Source organism: Colossoma macropomum, unplaced genomic scaffold (genome assembly GCF_904425465.1).
Source record: "Colossoma macropomum unplaced genomic scaffold, Colossoma_macropomum, whole genome shotgun sequence".
NCBI classification, from domain to species: Eukaryota; Metazoa; Chordata; class Actinopteri; order Characiformes; family Serrasalmidae; genus Colossoma; species Colossoma macropomum.
In genome coordinates this window covers 12,754,599-12,775,084 of record NW_023494804.1, presented here as the reverse complement: position 1 = coordinate 12,775,084, position 20,486 = coordinate 12,754,599, and the positions used below count along the sequence as shown (strand labels likewise).

At 37.7% G+C, this 20,486-nt stretch overlaps 1 protein-coding gene and 1 long non-coding RNA gene across 8 annotated transcripts; both read right to left on the bottom strand.

Annotated features, from left to right (window-relative positions):
* Window positions 1–4,384: 4,384 nt before the first annotated feature.
* LOC118824621 lies at window positions 4,385–10,990 on the bottom strand. 7 transcript variants are annotated; one of them, XR_005008619.1, is made up of 6 exons: window positions 10,884–10,988; window positions 8,967–9,165; window positions 7,869–8,865; window positions 6,037–6,149; window positions 5,844–5,949; window positions 4,385–4,932 (listed from the first exon to the last, which is right to left on the bottom strand). It is a non-coding gene; the product is annotated as an uncharacterized LOC118824621 (long non-coding RNA). The 7 variants fall into 7 exon arrangements; XR_005008618.1 differs by having other exon boundaries at window positions 5,844–6,149; window positions 7,869–8,358; window positions 8,668–8,865; XR_005008617.1 differs by adding an exon at window positions 10,672–10,799 and having other exon boundaries at window positions 5,844–6,149; window positions 10,884–10,986.
* Window positions 10,991–13,145: 2,155 nt separating this feature from the next.
* Window positions 13,146–20,207, bottom strand: il1b (interleukin 1, beta). The gene is made up of 7 exons (XM_036594896.1): window positions 20,100–20,207; window positions 19,877–19,910; window positions 19,582–19,660; window positions 17,541–17,721; window positions 14,688–14,852; window positions 14,425–14,570; window positions 13,146–14,310 (listed from the first exon to the last, which is right to left on the bottom strand). Exons 2-7 carry the CDS (start codon window positions 19,906–19,908, stop codon window positions 14,080–14,082), a joined length of 834 nt encoding a protein of 277 aa, XP_036450789.1. The 5' UTR covers window positions 19,909–19,910; window positions 20,100–20,207; the 3' UTR covers window positions 13,146–14,079.
* Window positions 20,208–20,486: the final 279 nt, after the last annotated feature.

The following is a 20,486-nucleotide window of genomic DNA, read 5'->3' as shown; positions in this document are numbered from 1 at the left end:
ACTTTCAGCAGATAGGACCTAAATGATAGACAGAGTGGTAAAATTATTTATAATAACTGTTGAGGGGGATCTCAAAGGGAGATGTCTGATAAGTTTTTGTGAACACACTGACCATGATACAGTATTTAATAGGTAATTTTAAACAAATCATTCAAAATACCTGCGTTTTGGTTTTAAATCACTTAACCTTTCTCTGGAGGACCAAGCCCTTTTCCTCTCAAGGTTTCTCCCTCTTGCTCTTAGGGAGTTTTTCCTTGTCATTGTTGCCTTAAGGACATAAAACTGGATTTTTGTAAATCTGCTTTCTGACAAAACCTCATAATAAAACCTCAAAATCTCAATCACTTGATAAGATATCAAAGTTAAATGTACAAAGTTAAATGAGATTTGCTATTTTGCAAGTGAAATCTGTAATACCAATTATCTCAAAGACACACTGAAGGCAGATGAAACCAGAGCTTCTTCTCTAAATACTGCTAAAAACTTTAACCCATTGATTGAATCAATATGAGAACCAGAAACTGTCAGTTTAATTACCAGAAAGACATCATTTATTTTTTTACCATTAGCATAAAACAGACTTTTCAATAAATAGAAATAAATTTGCAATAAATAAATGGAGGTAATTATGTTGCAAAACTTGAGAACCTTTAGACCTAATCTGAGAACTTGTGAAATAAAATCTGTACTTGTATTTTTGATGTGAGAACTTGTAGAACTAAAATCTGAACTTGCATGTAAAAATTTTCACTTGTAGAAAATATCCTCACAACTGTGTTTTAAATTTGAAGTCACAGAGAAAAAATCATAACTGTGTGAATGAATACTAAGGTAAATACAAGTATATTTATTTGTATGCAAATTCACTTTTTGGTCTAAAACCACAAATTCGAGCCCGCAACCTCTTAAACATGACCGCACAACTTCAAATCTGCTTGCCTCAACTTTTACAACATTTCTCTCAGTAGATTTACTGCAAAACTGATTTGTGCACTTGTAGCTGCTTCACTGAGGGAGCAGAGCTTGGAAGGGGGTGGGGCAGTGGGGATGAGATGTTATTCATGACCAATCAAAGCTTATTTTAGTGTGAAAACAACGCCTGGATGCCACCAGGTGAAGCAACCCAAGCTGCTTAACGCCAAATAACTAGCTAAGAAAGTCTCCCAATTGTTGGATTATGGAACGACGAGCTCAGATGGTAAGTTTCTTCCTATTTTGGTAACGTTAACACTAGTGTAAACATTATTAATATTAACTTATGACAATTTTCTTAATAGTGTTGCCATGGATTTAATGGTAGATGGTGCCTGCATGCTAGCTGGCAAGTTATCTAGGTTATTAGCTAATGTATTTACCTGTAAACATTTTGATAACATTAACTGTTAAAATCCAGTATGATGGTTTTCGCATTCAGTGTTAGATAGCTCTAAACAATATCCAGGATTGGTGTAGGCATGTTTCTGGAATTATCAGTGACAAGTTGGTGGCACTAGCCCACAACACAATTTTTTTACATTCAGAATTGGATGTAATTTAATGCTAGCTAGAAAAGAAAGGGATATGTTCACTTTATTTTGTATGTCCGCTATAATCTAGCTAGGAGTGATTAGGTAAATTATTTTGCTATGGTATGCAAAAATCTGTATCATCTGGGCTAGTATTAATTAACCTACTTTACTTTTTTTGTATTAGGAACTGTTCCTTGGCCATTTGTTGGAAAGGCTCCATACTCAACTTCTGAGTTGGCTTGACCATGTTCCTCTTAATATAGATTACTTAGAATTTGTGTGTTCACAGGAGCTGGTACTCTTTAGTTCAGTCTCAACTAAATTAGATGTTCCTCAAGATGTTTATAATGCACTTGCAGAGGTTCACCAGATGGCATGCTGTCTAAACAACAAGGAGACCTGCATCACTATTGAGCATGAGAAGGGAATAAATGGTCATCCAAAGATAGGGCTTTCTGAGGACTATACATCCCAGCTTCTTTCCTTGGGATTGCCTGTGACACGTATACACAGGCGTATGGCAGAGTGGGGATTATCTGTGAGGGCAAGCTACAGCATCTTGACTGATGAAGAACTGGACTCCCTAGTGTCAACAATCCATACCAGAAACCCATGGATTGCCATTGGCATCATTTCCAGAATGTCAGAGTTGGGCTGTGTGATCAGAAAAACATATCGCTGTTGTCAGAAGAAAACCTTGTATCTCCAAAATGGTAACTTTACAGGAAAAGGAAAAAACGACTTTACTTTTAATGTAAGTCGATGGAGCCAGACTTTTTTCCAAGTCTTTTTCAGACATTCCTTTTGGTCCATTCTTCATGAAATTTACACACAATGTAGAAGGCAACAGGTATTTTCAAATTATGTCAAAAATGGAGATACGAGGTTTTCTTCCGACAACAGCGATATTCTGTACCAGCCCTAAAGTCACTGATGCACACTGATACAAATCACAAGGTGATAAGGTTTGTACAATGGAAATAAAATAAATAGTAATATAGTGTTCCAATTTTATCTTTGGCATCAACTGTAGTAAATTTAACATCTAATTCATTAACCAAGGTACAACATGGTGATCTTTGGAGGCATAGATGGCTTCTCCAGGAAGGTACTAAATATAATTATTTTTTACATGTGTATGTATTACAATATATTACATAGCACACATAGTAAGTGTAATTATTTGAAGTAGTCCTATAATAGGCCTAGTTGATAGCCTTACATATAGCTGTATATCATAGTGAGAATATTGATCACCAGACAAAATTAATTCAAAGATTGAAGTCTTTGAAATAAAATGGTTCAGGTGACGAATAACACTTTAATGGCATTCTCCTGAGCCTTTGTTTAAATTTGTTTTTTTTTCCTAATTTGTATTTTTCATTTAGATAATGTATCTTGGTGTGTCAAATAACAATCTGGCTTTCTTCAATGACGCAGTTCAAAAGTTTGGATTTCCACTAAGGTAAAAAAAAAAATGTAGGGTGCTGTTCATAAGGCTACATGACACCTAGAAAAGCTTGTCATGACAACCATCATTACCCTACATAAATTTATGTGCTTATAGTGCTTATTCCAGTAGGCATCATCTGTCATAAAGGCTATGAAGCGTTACTCTGATTAAAATTGGCAAATGTAACCTTTATAGCCTACTGGAATAAGCATTTATAAACATTTATGTAGGACAGGGTTGTCCAATCTTATCCACAAAGCGCCAGTGTGGCTGCATGTTTTCGTTCAAAACAAACTAGAGTACACCTGATTCCATTTGTTTAATCAGTTGGTTTCAGTCTTCAAACTACCGATCAAGTGATCTCCTGCTTTGTTGGAATAAAAACCTGCAGCCACACAGGCCTTTTGTGGATAAGATTGAACACTCCGGATGTAGGGTTATGGCAGGTGTCATGTAGCCTTATAAACAGTACCCTAAAGTGTTACCAAAAGTTGTTGTATTTAATCTCCTGTAAAGTGTCCTGCATAGAGCCTTGGACAGTATAGGTGAAACATGTAGAGCAGGGGGTCACCAATCTTGTCAGGGCCAATATGGCTGTAGGTGTTCATTCTAATCAAGCAGAAGCACACCTGATTTTACTTGTTTTAATCCGTTAGTCTCAACATTCAAATAAGTGATCAGTTATATGAGGTGTGGTCCTGCTTGGTTGCAGAGAAAAGGCACATCAGGCTTTGTGGCCAAGATTGGTGAACCCCATTACAGAGAATCACGTTTAACCTTATGCAGTGTTTTGTTGCCAAACTTGTATTTTAACAGGGTGTGGGGCGATCATGGAGCAAAGAACACTGATGTGGCTTGTGTTCGGGGAATGGGAAGGAGTAGCTTCATTGCAGGCAGAAGCGTCCACAGTCAAAGGTAATTATGAATAAACGCTTATGAGTATCTACAATTCCTACATAACCAGTGTGTCTGATGGCATTTTTGTTTTATCAGAATTGAGCGTTTGTGGCGTGAAGTATTCACAGCAGTCACCAGCTAGTTCTACAACGTCCTGCATCAGCTTGAGGATGAAGGTCATCTTGATCTGTTCAACAGCCTGCACATGTGCCAGCTGCCACTATGCCTTCATTCCACGTGTGCAAGCCCACCTTGACATATTCAGAGATGGCTATTTGCACAGAGGGCAACCACTCTCCCAATGAATGCTTTTCCCCCCATTTATGTATACATTTGTAGTTCTATTCACTGAAGCTGAAATTTTATTTGACAGAATCTGAACATTCCACAAATAGACTGGGAAAGCAGTGGACTTCTGCCCAGTGATTCCAACTCTGGCATCCAGGTCCCTGAAATCGAATGCCCACTGACAGCTGATGAATTTGCTGGACTAAAGGCTACTGTAGAGCCAATAAGAGTCAACAAGTTTTGGTGCTGATATTTATTTAGCGGCACTGCAGTACATACAAAACATTGGGTACATTTAGTTTTTTTTTTTACCTCAACTTGTCTAAAGAGCTATTAAATGGCTGAATAGTTTTCCTAAAACATCTAAAAGGCTTAAAACATCTAAAGTATTATAACCTGGACAATGAAATGATTACAAGTGAACCAACAATATGTTTAACATGAATTGACATAACAAAAAGGTCTTTGTAAGTAAAATAAAAAGTTGCATATTTAAACATATGAGTGTATTTCATAACTGCAATTAATAACTGCAAAAACCCCTTACCACATGATGCTTCTTCTCCTACATAATTATATCAGTCCAAACCCACTGTCATTACAAGCAATACAACCTTCCAAATGATTAGAGACCTTAGCTTGTGTGGTGATCAGGTAAGCGCAGGATATGAAAGCAGGTGGACGATTATGGATGGGCTGCCTGCATCACTTCCACTTGTATGTCTTTCATGGGCAGCTCCCAGCCCACCCACAATTTTACCAACTGCTTCAATTTGTCTTGGGTTACTGTAATGGAGACAAATAAAAGTTAAAGCTACATTATGCATAATGGAGAACTGGTTTGCAAGAACCATACAAACTAATGGGGAGAAACCAAAACCCTTTAAGAAGTGCAAGATGTCACTTTGAACTAAGTTGAGTGATTTTTTAGAATGCCATGTGAATCACCAGAAAGATGACTGCGCAAGTGACCAAAGAAACCCACAAATGTGAGTATTTTTTGCAGTTTTTTTTTGTTTAATGTCATTCCAATGTATTATGTATTATAACAAGCATAGCTAGCTAATTTTTCTGTTCCACCTTAAATGGTGCACCATTCAAATGGCTTCATATCACTGAAGAGTCAGAGGTGAGCGATAATAAACCATTGCCGCCACCCCCCGCCCTTGAAAGCATATGATGCCCTAAATGTAACTAAAGCCCAGCAGTGAGGTTGCTGAACCCTCCTCTGCTATCACTGCAGATGGGCAGTGTTGCCTAAAGAGCACCGCTAGTAACTAGCAGCCTGTTAATGAAGTATTGTTCTTTTTTATTTTAAGGTTGTACCATTTTGTAGGGAAGATTACAAACACTACCCCTTGTAATTGACTCCCAAGGGGCAAGGTGACACTCAAAAACGAGGGGCAGGGGTAAAATTAAGAAATGGGATTGGGCCTTTATGTTATATATGTTATATATATTGCCATCTTTTGCAGGTTGAAACAGATCAATTCCCCCTTTTGGTGCACATACTATATCATCCTATACCACCATAATAGAATATGCAACTAAAAATAGATATTTCTAGAGTACTCTAAAAGTTACACATTAAACCATCTTACAAAAAGAATGCTTTATGTAAAGTTCGCTTTAAAACAGAGGAGTATAGTTTTGTGTGTGCTCACAAATGCATGTACAAGAATGTTACAATAATATACCAGTCTCCACAAACTGCCATGGGTAGCCAGCAATTCTGTATTTGACAGCGACTGGGAAGCCATCATCGTTATCCATTTCTTCCTTGCTTGGTGATGTTGTCTAGAACTACATAAATGTAATAGATTATACAGTACCATTAATGGATTGATTAAGTGTATAAAGGTTAAGAGATGTGGATATGGAATGGTAAACCTGAGCATTGCATTCAGCTGTTGAGTGTTCTGGCCTGGCCTGAACAGTGGCCATATCATTGACGCCTTCAGTCCCTGCCTGAGCTGCTTTACTTGTGAGGTTCGAGTGAGCATCTACATACAATGTGAACAGAACATACAGCAAACACTAACATTACGCCCTGAATACATGCATACTTTAATAGGTGGTTAAGAAGGTAACCAACCCCTCATCACATGATACAGTCAGAGGGACTCAGTGTTAGAGTCATTTAATTAATAAGAAATTAATAAGGAGACAAGGTTAAATTGCTTTAAGGCAGTTTTGCATTTTCATAGAGTGCTATGTTGTATAGCCTTAAGGAGAATCATTTTACAAATTCTGCCACAACATGACAGTTATAGCTTGCATATACACTATATTGCCAAAAGTATTCACTCACCCATCCAAATCATTGAATTCAGGTGTTCCAATCACTTTCATGGCCATGGGTGTATAAAACCAAGCACCTAGGCATGCAGACCGCTTCTACAAACATTTGTGAAAGAATGGGTCACTCTCAGGAGCTCAGTGAATTCCAGCGTGGTACCGTGATAGGATGCCATCTGTACAACAAGTCCAGTCGTTAAATTTCCTTGCTACTAAATATTCCACAGTCAACTGTCAGTGGTATTATAACAAAGTGGAAGCGATTGGGAATGACAGCAACTCAGTCACGAAGTGGTAAGCCACGTAAAATGACAGAGCGGGGTCAGCGGACGCTGAGGCGCATAGTGCGCAGAGGTCACCAACTTTCTGCAATCCGATGGACGAATCTGGGTTTGGCGGTTGCCAGGAGAACGGAACTTGTCTGACTGCATTGTGCCAAGTGTAAAGTTTGGTGGAAGGGGGATTATGGTATGGGGTTGTTTTTCAGGAGTTGGGCTCGGCCCCTTAGTTCCAGTGAAAGGAACTCTTAATGCTTCAGCATACCAAGAGATTCTGGGCAATTTCATGCTCCCAACTTTGTGGGAACAGTTTGGGGATGGCCCCTTCCTGTTCCAACATGACTGCGCACCAGTGCACAAAGCAAGGTCCATAAAGACATGGATGAGCGAGTTTGGTGTGGAAAAACTTGACTGGCCTGACCTCAACCTGATAGAACACCTTTGGGATGAATTAGAGCGGAGACCGCGAGCCAGGCCTTCTTGTCCAACATCAGTGTCTGACCTCACAAATGCTCTTCTGGAAGAATGGTCAAAAATTCCCATAAACACACTCCTATACCTTGTGAAAAGCCTTCCCAGAAGAGTCGAAGCCGTTATAGCTGCAAAGGGTGGGCCGACGTCATATTAAACCTTATGGATTAAGACTGGGATGTCACTCAAGTTCATATGCGTGTGAAGGCAGACGAACGAATACTTTTGGCAATATTGTGTATTTGTAGAATATTTACAAAATATTTTGTGTTAAAGGAAAATCTGCCACAATAAAGATTTAATATTTCACCATTCCCTGGCTGGTAGCTACAATGGCAAGTACAAGGATGAGGTCTGGCAAGAAAAAAAATACAAATCTCTGCTGTGCTGTGGTTTAAAAGGGACCCTGACTGTTAAGACTGTTCAGTCCAATGCTATTAAAAATTATGTACAAACCAAATGCAAATCTTTCGTATATTATTAACAAAAATGGCAACCTGCTAGTATAGGGATTTTGTCTATTTTTAATAAAGCATTTTTATTTTAATAGCACAGTTCACAGTCAGGGTTCCCTTTAAGGTATCGTTATTAGCCTGCATACTGATACCCAACTTCAACAGCCTCAGTTTTAACTGGCTAACTCTCATTAGAAAAACACTGGTCTTTTAAACTTACAGCATGCTGAAGTAAACTGTGCAAGAGCCAGGTACGGTTTGTTGCTGTCAGTACGGGAAGGTCCCAAGATAATGCCTGTTGATTAACAGCTCCCCTCTTGTCGTCATTTAGCTCTTTATCTTTCTTCGCATCATCTAACTCCTCGTTGCCTGTATATAACTTTATGCATAAACATGAAACGTTTAACTTGAGTAGCTGAAATGGCATATGCACATCCCACTACACTCCAAACCTACAAGCTGTAATGTCTCCCGTATGTCAATGTCTACCACATCTTCAAGCAGGATGGCTGCTGTCTGCAGGGAACCACCTAATAGTACATGGATAATTGCTGGGCTCAGACCAGCAAGCAGTTGGCCACCATGGAGAAAGGAGTGGCCAATCATCCTCCCTGCTATTAAGAACAAATCACTCCACACAAGAACTTGAGAGATGCATGGGACTAGGTGATTAACTTGGCCCTCAAAAAGCACAATGCTGGTTCCATGTCCTGCAGGAAGAATGGCAAACATATGGTACATGTTTCTCCTTTATTCATGCAGGTTATTGCACAGAAAAGTTCACCTCTTTTATAAGAACACTTTTTGAACAACCAAAATCTGTGATGAATCCCCTTTGCAACTTGTGTATTACAATGCTGAAGAAATGGTGTTTAACACCCTCTCCAGTGGCTAAATCACCTTTATATATAAGAGTAAATAGCTCAAAAGACAAGTTGTCAATAATATTTTACACAAGCAGATCATATAGTTTCAAAGTAAGGTCATTTAAGAACAAATCATCTAAAAGCTCAATTTACCTTTCAGTTTGCAGTAGAGTGGTCTGGCTCAGTCTACTTTAGGGACCTTATAAAAGCTGATAACTCTTCCCTCCTGGTCTTCCATGTCCTCTCTCATATCCATTTTTAACTTCAATGGCGGTTCAGTTTCTTTTTCCTGTAGCAAACCCATTCTGTACAGCACTGCTGCTCTTCGTGGAACTTCGGCCCTCTTCCTTGCTGGAAAAAAGTTAGACACATTTCTACCAAAAAATAAATAAAGAAATAAATTTACCAACAACAACCTTCAGGCCTTCAACCTTGCAGCTCTGCTGACTCACATTCTGCTGTGCCAGAACTGGATAGGCCAACAGTACAGCTTTCAGTTGCAGTGCTTTCAGAAACCACTGGTACTTTCTTCTGTGACATTCCTGTGGAACAAACTGTCGGTGGTTTTATTTATTTTAATGTCAATATCTGCTCACCATACAAGTAATCTGACACTCGGCTTGACTGTTCCTCTGCTACAGATCCAGAATCCTTGACCAGAGATGAAAACAATACAGTATAATTGGTTTAAATGCTGTTGGAACACTTTTTGGCACAAATGCATGTCATATGAGCATGTTTTACAACAAAGTGTAGTGCAGCAAATGAATTAATAGGGCAAGATGTTCTGCGTTTCTGTATGCCATAGTTGGCTACATTGGCTGACTACATTTCAGATGTCTGGCGGTTTGAAAACTGACAGAGGAGTGTACTGCATCTGAGACATCCATAAAAAGCTGCAATATAAGTCATGCTGACTTCTCCAAGGAACTACATAGAAGCTTCAAAACTTCATTAACACTGCACCCTACCCATTCACATTTAACACAATAAAATTGTGGCGGCCCCGTTATTGTATACCAGACTACGCCACCCCTTGGTTTATACCTAGAGCAAAGGGGAGCTCTGACCATAGTAACTTCACAAATTCAGGTTCAGGAAAATACAAAAATACAATCTTTATTAAAGGAAGCTGAGGTCATACACTGACTGTCAGATCAGTATATAAAACAACACAGAAAAAGAAATAAAAACAGTCAGTACTAAAAAATATTCACAGTACTACGGGGATTACTCAAGCCTTGGCCTGTTGGGACACTAATGGAAGATTATTCTCTCAGTGACAGACATGAATAGAAGAGGAAAAAACACCATTCCAGCCATACATGCTAATCACTCCAAATGCACTGCACTGCAAATGTCTACCATTCTAGTGAACACAGCAATCCATCCCCAAACATTCCTCCGTCCCAAACTCCCTGGATTAAACTTAACCCCACGTAGATTGCAATATAACTAAGGGAAAATAATAGTAATAAAAAAAATAAAGAATTTGCAATCCCTCTAGCCAGTGGCTCACAATACACCAAATACCCGTTTGCGCACACACACTATGGCCACAAGCTAGAGGGCAGCTTAGGCAATAAAATACTTTCGTTAAAAGTTAGAGCAGCATACAATTGAAACTCAATAATAAAACAAAGAATACAAGTGGTAAGAGAACAGCAGCTGACACAGGACATATGCTGTAATCAATCTAGTAAAGTACACAAGAAAAGACACAGAACATTGTTGACATTCATCCCTCGTAAGGCACATACAGATGAACAACTTAGTATAAGAATAACTTGATAGCCTGGCTCAGAAACATGGACTGAAGTCTAACATAGATGATTACACTACAAGACACATCTATTAGCAGCAGTAATTTGAAGCAGCAATAATGCAACAGCTAAAAGCTACACTCAAATGCTTCATAAACAGCCATGTTACTGAGCCAAACGCTAATAACAGAAGTAGAACATTCTGCACGATACAAAATCAAAACATATCTGGGGTACTAAGGCCAATGATGTAAACTGGACGCTACAGTTGGTGCTGACTTTGCTCCAAATTCACCATGCTATTTGGCTAGGTACACAAACAAAACATCATGTTACTGGCCATAGCTAAGCCAACAGAAATCACAGTAATCAGGCGGGAGACACGGCAGCATACCTTATTGCACACTAAATGAACTAAAACACGCACCGCTGCTGCTGTCGCCACTCGCACCGGCTTAGCTCCAAGTGGCTAAAGGTAACAGGACCCAAGCTTTGCTGTGCCCGTCCACCAGTGCCTCGACACTAGCCAAGAATAAACCTACTTTAAAATCGCTAAATACGAGCATTGCAGCAGGAGCAAAGTAGGCAACATACAACTCAACATACCTTGATGTAGTAAAAACTGAACCCACGGTTCCAACAAGAAATGCTGACACCAACGCCCGCCGACTTAGCCTAGCAGCAATAAACCAAGAAATGCTCCCAGGACCCCAAGGTGTTTGTATATATGCCTGCCCCAAAGACCCCAGGTAGCCGTACCACACAAAGAAAAACAAACAGGTGTTCCACTACACAGACTACAAAATGTTTCTGCATATAAAATTAAAACTAAATTGTTGCAATTTTATGTATGGATGGATTTTCATACAATGCCAAATGAGAAAAATTCAAAGGGAGTGGGAGTGTAAAGAGGATAGAAGAAGGTTCACTATGAAATCCAGTGTTGCACTATGCAGTTATGTGACGAATAACCAGAAGAAAAACTTATTTTACAGAAAAATAATTTAGGACATGTCTGTTATAAGTAGGGATGAATGTGAAAAGGAGTCTTATTGTGGTAGTATGGTAATACAAAGCAGAAGCACTACTAGCACTTGCTTAAATCATGAACTAACTGCACCATAACACAGCATCCCTCTATGTCTGATGGATTGCTCACAATGATCTCAACAGCACTCAAATTTGATTGTTGGCAGGCACATTTGGGTCTCACGATTTTGTCTACATCAGAGTTAACATGTTCATACCTGTCCAAACAAACTGAGGACACAAAACTAACAAAAAATTAGTTAGGTATGGAACTGCCCTTGCTTGGAAATTGATTATATCACTTACATCATCTTGTTGACAGGATTCAATGTGAAACGGCAGCAGCTGAAGAGGAACTGATGTACTGCAAGTCATGCAAACATTTTTTGCATGTTCTTGAATTCCAGGGCATCATATGGCAGCGGGGTCAAGTCAATTTTTTCTTGAAGGGGAACGAAGTAGATGATGTTCTTGCCGTTGTTTGAGGAAGACTTCAATATTTTCAGTCTTCATTCCAACATAACAGCATTCAATTAAATACCAGAATGCAAACTGCTTTGTGGAGAAGCCATCCACCATGCAAATTTCGCAGCTCGGGATATTCCTCAGGTAGTGCTCAAGTAATCTGAAGATTAAAAACAAACAATATATAGGGCTGGGTAATATGACAATATTTATAGTTGTTGTGATAAAATATGCCACAATGGGTCAGAATATGCTTTTCTGAGCATACTGTAGATTTCAACAAGTACTTAACTGCATGTTTCATTAAAAAGAGAGCATAATAAGTAATGTTTAATTAGATTTAGTTCAGCACAGTGTGTGAAGTGCACATAAATAATTTAAGTAATAGTTGTTGATAGTATTTTCAAAGTGTGGCGCACTGTGCTATCTGACTATAAGAAAAATCAGGTTAATTTGCTAATACACTAATTAAAAAGGCAACCATCATGTGAAAAGGGAAAATGTACCTTTGTAATACAAACTGCATTGGGAAAAATATCGTTCACTGTTAATAACCATTTACTGCTAACCTCAGAATGATCAGCATCATCAGAAATATTTATACTTTCTTCTGCCTAAACCTGCTGCAATAGCAATGTTTCATCTTTAGGACTTCTGTTTGTATTTTCCTCTTGCAAGCAGAACTGCAGTTTTAGGAAATGTGTCACTCTTGGAGGTTCAGGTGCCTTTCTTTTAGTTCTTGTCTGATTACTGTAGACTGCTGGAAAAGACCTTTGGGAAAAAATTACATAAACGTCATAAAAATAAATATTTATGGGGCTCCCATGTGGCGCAACCGTCTAAGCGTTGGCCCTATCATCAGGAGATCGCGAGCTCGATCCCTGGTGATGCTACAGCCATCCGTAGCCGGGAGTCCGAGAGCACAATTGGCCTCGCTCTCCCTGGGTGGGTGGAATGAGAGTTACGCTCTAAACCAAATGTAGCTAGCTGGCTAACACACCTGCTTCTGCTTACCAACAGGACTGCAAAACTGAACACTGCTACAATTATCTGCACCATCTGTGGGTTGGTAACTTACTGAGCTCTGCAGGAAGGAACAGCGTTGGTGACCACTGATGTAACGTTAGGTACAGTTATTCAGCAGGCTTTGCTAGCTAGCTAACTACCCTTCAGAATTTCTATGGCAGGCCAAACTGTGTTAGCTGTGTTTGAGCAAGCTTAGCGTCGCTAGTAAGCTAGCTACATAATGTCATTACAGTTTGAGTCTACATCGAGTGACTATTTTGATCATATTTTAATATTGATTACCTAATACCGCTTGTCATGCTTGAAGTATTAGCAAAACAGTATGGATAAAATGAACGGTTGGGACGGTTTTTGGTATGCCATTGTTGACCAAGACAGATGAAAGCTCGTTTTCCTGCGCATCAGCATCCAAGAGTTTTTATTTTTTTATTTTTTTTATTTTTATTTTATTTATTTATTTATTTATTTTGGCGCTTTAAAATAAGCTCCTTTGATTGGTCATGAATAACGTCTCATCCCCACTTCCCCACCCCTTTCCAAGATCTGCCACCTCAGTGAATCAGCTACAAGTGCACAACTCAGTTTTGCAACAAGTCTACTAAGAGAAGTGTTTCAAAAGTCGAGGCGAGCAGATTTGAAGTTGTGCGGACCAAAAAATGAATTTGTGTACAAATAAAGATATTTGTATTTATCTTAGTATTCATTTATACATTTATGACTTTTTCTCTGAACAGTTGTGAGGATATTTTCTATCAGTGCAAATTTTTATATGCAAGTTCAGATTTTATTTTACAAGTTCTCAGATCGAAAATACAAATACAGATTTTAAATTCTCAGATTAGGTCCTACAAGTTCTCAGGTTTTGCAACATAATTATTTCAAGATAAATACAACAGTAATAAATACAATTTACCAACTTTACATGTTGACACGCACACAGGCAAATTTAAATAAAACAATAAATATAGAAAATAATTAAAAATAAACACTAAACGAATGGTACAGGAAAAATAATTTTATATAAATTAAGTTATGTGGACCATTGATTTCCTGAAATAAATAATAAAAAATATAAATAACACTAGACATCTCAGACATTTCTACACCAGCCTTTTTCCAGTTTACATTTAATTATGAAATAAATTTCTTGTGTAAAGACGTATGATCGTTGGTCAGGACTCTCTAACTGAGACTTACTCAAACATAACACAAGCTTCCAGATTTAGAACTGTACTTAGTACATACATTCTGGAAAACTAGTATCGTGAATCAAATCTGATTCTTAGATTACTTTTTGATCTCGGAGTGAAAAGACTTTTTGACGGCTGGTGTCCTCCTCAACACACATATCCACTGGCATAGACTCATTCTTAGAGGTGCTAATGAACCAGTGAGGGTACTTCACTGATTCAAAGGTGTTAATCGAGTCTCCAGTAACTTTTCGGAAGAAGAGGAAACGCTCCATGTCATCATTCTCCTCAATGGTCTTCAGAGTCTCTTCGTCCTTCACGTCCTAGATGAGAAAGAATTTGTTAATGCTGATTCAGTGTTAAAATGCACTGTGTCAAATGAACTGAGCTGTGTAAGCACAGGCAGTGGGTTTTCTCAAATGGTCATGTATACATGCCTCTAGGATGAGATGAGGCTGAGAGGAGGTTCCAGACTCCTTTGTGCATGCGAGATACAGGTTGCTCTGAGCAATCCTCAAACATATTGGCTGGCCGTTTGTGGCTTTGCACCCTGGGGTGGTGTAGGTCGATAGGTTCATGCACACTGTTGAGCCATGCAGAGGATGGTAAAGTTTTAGTCAAACAAGAGAAAAGGACAGTTTCCATGACCCAGATTAAGCTTAAACTTAGACTAAAAAGCATTTTGTTGATGGACACTTACCACTTTGGCTGCTGTTGCCACCCTTTAGGGTGACTGCTAGCAGGCTGGGAGCACCTTGGCTCCGCACCAGGCTCTTCTTTAAGCCGTCACACACGGTGCACTGGATGACTCTACCTTGCTTGTAAGTCCTCAAAGATTCACAATTCACCTTCATAACCACACTCTCTGTGTGAGACGGAGAGACGAGAGATCAACCTACAAGGCATCTTAGAGCAACTTCTGAGACTTCTGCATTTTAAGAGCAGAGCTAAACAAGAGCAGGGCCTTGGAATATGCTAGGAATCTGGCAGGTCTAATTATTACAGCATAACTAAAAGGGAAAGTGAGAAGGTAACAGAGACATTTAGGCTCCCTGAGATGCTGGCGTCCCTCCGCTCCACTGTCAGCAAACCTGAGTGAACACGTGAGAGCAGTGGGACGGCAGCACCAACACTCCCAGTTTACCATAATACTGAACCCCCAGATCTGCACCTTATATCTAACAGGAAAAACTAATTACCAAAGGCTTGACTAAACAAGTGGGTTTTTAGCCTAGACTTAAAGACTGAGGCTGTGTCTCAGTCCTGAACACTGACTGGAAGATTATTCCAAAGTTGGGGGGGCTTTGTATGAGAAGGCTTTACCCCCTGATTTAACTTTATTAATTCTAGGCACTTACAGTAAGCACCTTGTGATCTAATAGGCATGATGGTTCATAGTAAGATAGAAGTTCACTCAGGCACTGAGGGGCAAGGCCATTCAGAGCTTTATATGTCAGTAAAAGAACTTTGTAATCAATGTAAAATTTAACTGCCAACCAGTGTAGGTGTGATAAAACTGGGCTGATGTGGTCAAACTTTATAGTTCTTGTGAGGACTCTGGCTGCAGTGTTCTGGACTAACTGAAGCTTGTTAAGGCTTTTGTTGGAACTTCCAGACAGCAGGACATATAACAGTGTGTTATCGGCGTAGCAGTGGAAATTGATGCCGTGTTTACTGATAATGGTGCCCAGTGGTAGCATATATAATGTGAATAATAAGGGTCCTAAAACAGAGCCTTGTGGAACACCATACTTCACTTTTGCAAGAACAGACGATTCGCCGTTTACATTTACAAACTGATAGCGATCAGTCAGGTAAGATCTGAACCAGGAAGGAGCTATTGTTGTTACTCCTACAAGGTTTTCTAGTCTATCTAGTAAGATGCCACACTAAGATCAATGAGGACTAGCAAAGATACATTTCCTTGGTCAGAGAATAATAAAAGATAATTTACAATTTTCACTAGTGCGGTCTCTGTACTATGATGTGGCCTGAAACCAGACTAAAATTTTTCATGTATATCATTCCTATGCAAATCGAAACTTAATTATTTTGCCACAGCTTTTTCCAAGACCTTTGATATAAAGGGAAGATTCAAGAAAGGTCTATAATTTGATAGCTAACTTTCTTAATCAGAGGTTTAATTACAGCTAGTTTAAGAGTTTTTGGAATATAGCCAATTCTAAGTCAGGAGTTTATTATTGACAGAAGAGGCTTGGTTATTTCTGGCAAAATTTCTTTGAGTAAACCTGTAGGAATTGGATCTAATATGCAAGTAGAAGATTTTGATGAGGAAACTATTTTTACTAGCTCAGTTTGTTGAAGTAAGGTAAATGTTTCCAGCCTTTCTACAGTAGTTACAATATTCTTAAGATCTCGATTGGCTTTGTAAGACAGCAGGTTTGTAGAATTTAACTGTGTGTTGTGAATTTTTTGTCTGATTTTTTTTTTCTCACTGAAGAAATTCATTAAATTAATGCTGTTGTTGGTTGATGGCATCTGAGGTTCAGTAACTGTTTGGTTCTTAGTCAATTTAGAAATAGTGCTACATAATAATCTAGGAATATTCTTTATATTTTTACTGAGAGAGAAGAGATAGGTGGAGCGTGCTGCAGTAAGTGCTCTTCTGTAGTCTATAAGGCTCTCCCTCCAGGTGGACTGGAATACTTCTAGTTTAGTCAGGCGCCATTTTCGCTCTAGTTGTCTAACAGTCTGTTATTATACCATGGAGCAAGCTTTTTCTGCCTTATTACTTTACTTTTTAATGGAGCCACTTTATCTAAAGTAGAACTAAAAGTATCTTCTAGGCACTTGGTCATAATATCTAATTCGGTAGGATTACATGGACAGCTGATTGAAGCTGATAATTGTGGGAGGTTTCTGATAAAGCTACCAGCTGGGGAGGAAGTTATAGTCCACTTAACATGATAGCATGGATCATGGTTAACGTACATTATGGCTAAAACAAATTTCATATGAGATTAGGTAATGATCTGAGACTGCTGTGCTCTGGGGGAGAATGGCTACATGATCTATGTTTAGTAAAATCTCGGACAGTTATTACTTTATTCGAAAATGTTATCAAACTTGATAGAAAATAAGAACATTTCTGTAAGAATTGAGAATATGGCCGTGGCGGCCTATAGATTGTATTTAGTGAAAAGGAATTCTTAATTGTTCTTTGATCACTTATGTTAAACAAAAGAATTTCAAAAGAAGAGAATTTGTATCCTACTTTCATAATCAGTTACAATTTCATTTATAATGACGGCCTTAAGATGTAAGAGATCTTATGTTAAGCTGGTCTGATATTAATCAAATTAGTAGAACTAATTTTTTGAGGATTTTTGATGCTTTGTTTTATTCGGGGAACCTATGTGGCACCTACAAATCCCACATTGCTTATTTGGTGGAACCTATGTGGCATCTACAAATCCCACATTGCTTTCTGAGCACCACTTGGACAACCAGCACTTCAGAGGGCCACGATTTCTTGCTTGGTAAGGATTATTAGGACAGTAAAACAAAGCAGAGAAACAAAGGTTTAGTTTACCCTCAACTATGCTCTCCATGACGATGTTGAATAGCGCATGGTCGGTGAATTCTGTGGACTGGACTTTCTGAGTGTGCTTGATCTTGTGCAGGGCAATTATGATGTTTGCCACTTGTCTCATACTGTGAGGATGCTCAGAAATCTCAATCCGGAGCCCTTTGTGCAAGTCACATCTGCCACTCTGAAAACAAACACAGTCCACAATCAGAGAACATGCTAAAAGCACAACACTACAAAAATTTGCAAAGCTTTTCAAACTCAAAGGGGTTAAGATGAAACAGACCAATGCTAATTTTGGAGATATATTTGGATACAGTGGATATATAGAAGGTAGAGAAGTAAATAAAACAAACAGCAACTCATCTGGTACTAACAGTTACTACTCTATTCAAACCTTAGCAAGCAATCACAATGCAGTACGTGTGAATGATCTTATTTCTGAGCAGAAACCAGATTTTATGATACCTATTAACTCTACCTATTAACTCAGTGGTGCACGACATAGTCAGCAATTTTAACTGTATGCTAAGATCTATTTTAGATACTGTTGCACCAGTAAAAAACTAAAAAGAAGTCATTGACCACAAAAATGGCATGGAAAAATGAACAAATAAAGCAATTGAAAAGGGACTGCTGCGAAACAGAACAGAAACGGTGGAAAACTACACCAATTATTCACTATGAAATACTTTAAAAATATATTAATATTTATAACAATGCAGTATGAAAAGAGAGACTGAAATACTACTCAATACAACTTTCTAATGACAACAGACAAAATCCAAGAGTTTTATTTTCAATAACTGATTGCCTGTTAAATCCTAAATTAACCAATGATTATATCACCAAGCTTCAACATCAAAAAGTAATGATTTTGCATAATGTTTTTATTTTTAATCACTAACATTCAGTCATATTTTATAACTTCAAAACTACCAATAGTAGACTCTATTTTTATTCAACAGCAAAACACTATGAATAGTTTCAAAAAGATTACTGAGACAGAACTTCAAAAAGTTGTCATGCAGTTAAATTCCTCTACCTGTGAGATCCTATTCTAACAGCATTTTTAAAGAAGTATTTGACAGCCTTTGTCTAAATCGTTTTTTGGAAACCGGCACTTTTCCAGACACACTCAGAACAACAGTTGTAAGGCCACTATTGAAGAAACATAACCATGATCCCTCAGTTCTTAGCAATTACAGACCAATCTCTAACCTTCCATTTTCAAGTAAAATAATTGAAAACAATTTTCTCACAGCTTAATGATTTCTTAAACGAACACAATACTCATGATAAAATCCAGTCTTGCTGGAACTTGGTTGGTCTTAATGGAATTGCGTTAAACTGGTTCTCTACATATTTATGTACATTTGGGCTATTGTTTTCAATAAATAAATCATACCAGTCAGTTTTGACCGGGAACACAAAAGTTGTCATTTTGTGCCACAGTTTAGAAAACTTAACTGGTTTAAAAAAACTGACTATAAACTTTTACTACTAGTTTTTAAATCTCTTAATGGTTTAGCACATTTATACATTTCTGAGTGCCTGATAGATTATGTTTCAAATTGAGCTTTAAGATCATCAACTGCGAGCCGTTTCCATATTCCATGTATGAAACTTAAAAGGAATGGAGAGGCGGCATTTTGTTTTTTATGCACCAAAGATCTGGAACACAATGCCAATAAACATCTGTCTGGCTCCTTTTGTCAATGTTTTTAAAGAACAATAAGTTAAAAACTTATTTCTTTACTTTAGCATTTATCTTTTTTATTGTTTCCTTTGTTTTTAGTGGAATATTACTATTACTTTTATTACTTTAAATTGCAGTTATTAATATATCCCTTTTCTGCTATTTATTATTGGTTTCACATTTGGTTTTTATTTTTGATTATCTTTTTTCTCTTCTTCCTCTGTTGTTTTTACTTTGTATTGTGAAGCACTTTGAGCTGCATTTTTAAAGTATGAAAGGTGCTATATAAATAAACAATATTATTATTATTATTATTATTATTATTATTATTATTATATTTCTTACCATGGCCAAAGGGTCAGAGCAATCCAGTTCATCAAAATCTGTCCCGTCAGACTCAAACGCACTGTCGCTCTCAGAGAAGCTGTTAACAACAGAATCATATGTCATCCAGTTGGGTTTATGGGGAATGCTTTTCCAGAAATTAAAAGTAAACATAGACAAACTAAGAGTATCTTTAGTATAGGATTTGAGATATTCCCATTTTAACAACAAACAGGCTCACTAATTAACCACATACACGTTCAAGACAGTGTTATTTAATTCATGGCCATTCATGGAAGTTCAGGAAATGCCTTACCTTTCTACCAGTGACAAGTTCTTGTCTGCCATTTCTGTAAAATAGGGTCAATATAGAGATATTATTAGTTGCAGCAATTCTTTAAGTGAAATTAAGATTAAATAAAATGATATATACAAAATGTTTTCCTCATTAGAATTTTGGTTTTGAGCAAATGATTAAAAACACATCCTTAAAATAATTCAATTAATAATAATAGTACATAAGCCTTTCAGATACATACCAGTAGTTAGTGAGTCTTAGAGATTAAGATGTGTATTGGTCCCAGTAGTTTAGCAGCTGCTCTCTTATAGGCATGGCTTTGGAAATTTGGAAGTTGCGCAAGTGGAGAATTTTGTGCCAAAATGAAAGAAGTATTCATAAGAAAAAAATATTCAGTAACTGCATGAAATAAATGAAATGTTTTTATTTTATTTTATTAATTTTTTTTTGTAAAAGCTCCCCTCAAATGAACAGAAAATGTGTTTTATAATCATACACATATTGCTATATGCTTACAATTTACTGCTCTTTGTATTATACAAATAATTTGTCCATCTGTTTATAGTTTATGGCCCAGATTTGTGAAAAAATGGGTCAACTTTTAGTAGACAAAAAAAAATTTCAGCTT

Excerpts from the sequence above, each read along its gene's own strand:
- il1b (XM_036594896.1), bottom strand. The coding sequence starts at position 19,908 with ATGGCAGACAAGAACTTGTCACTGGTAGAAAG. Across the intron at positions 14,853-17,540 it reads CATGGAGAGCATAGTTGAGG|AGAGTGTGGTTATGAAGGTG; the intron begins GTAAACTAAACC and ends CGTCTCACACAG. Across the intron at positions 14,571-14,687 it reads TGGCAACAGCAGCCAAAGTG|TGTGCATGAACCTATCGACC; the intron begins GTAAGTGTCCAT and ends ATGGCTCAACAG.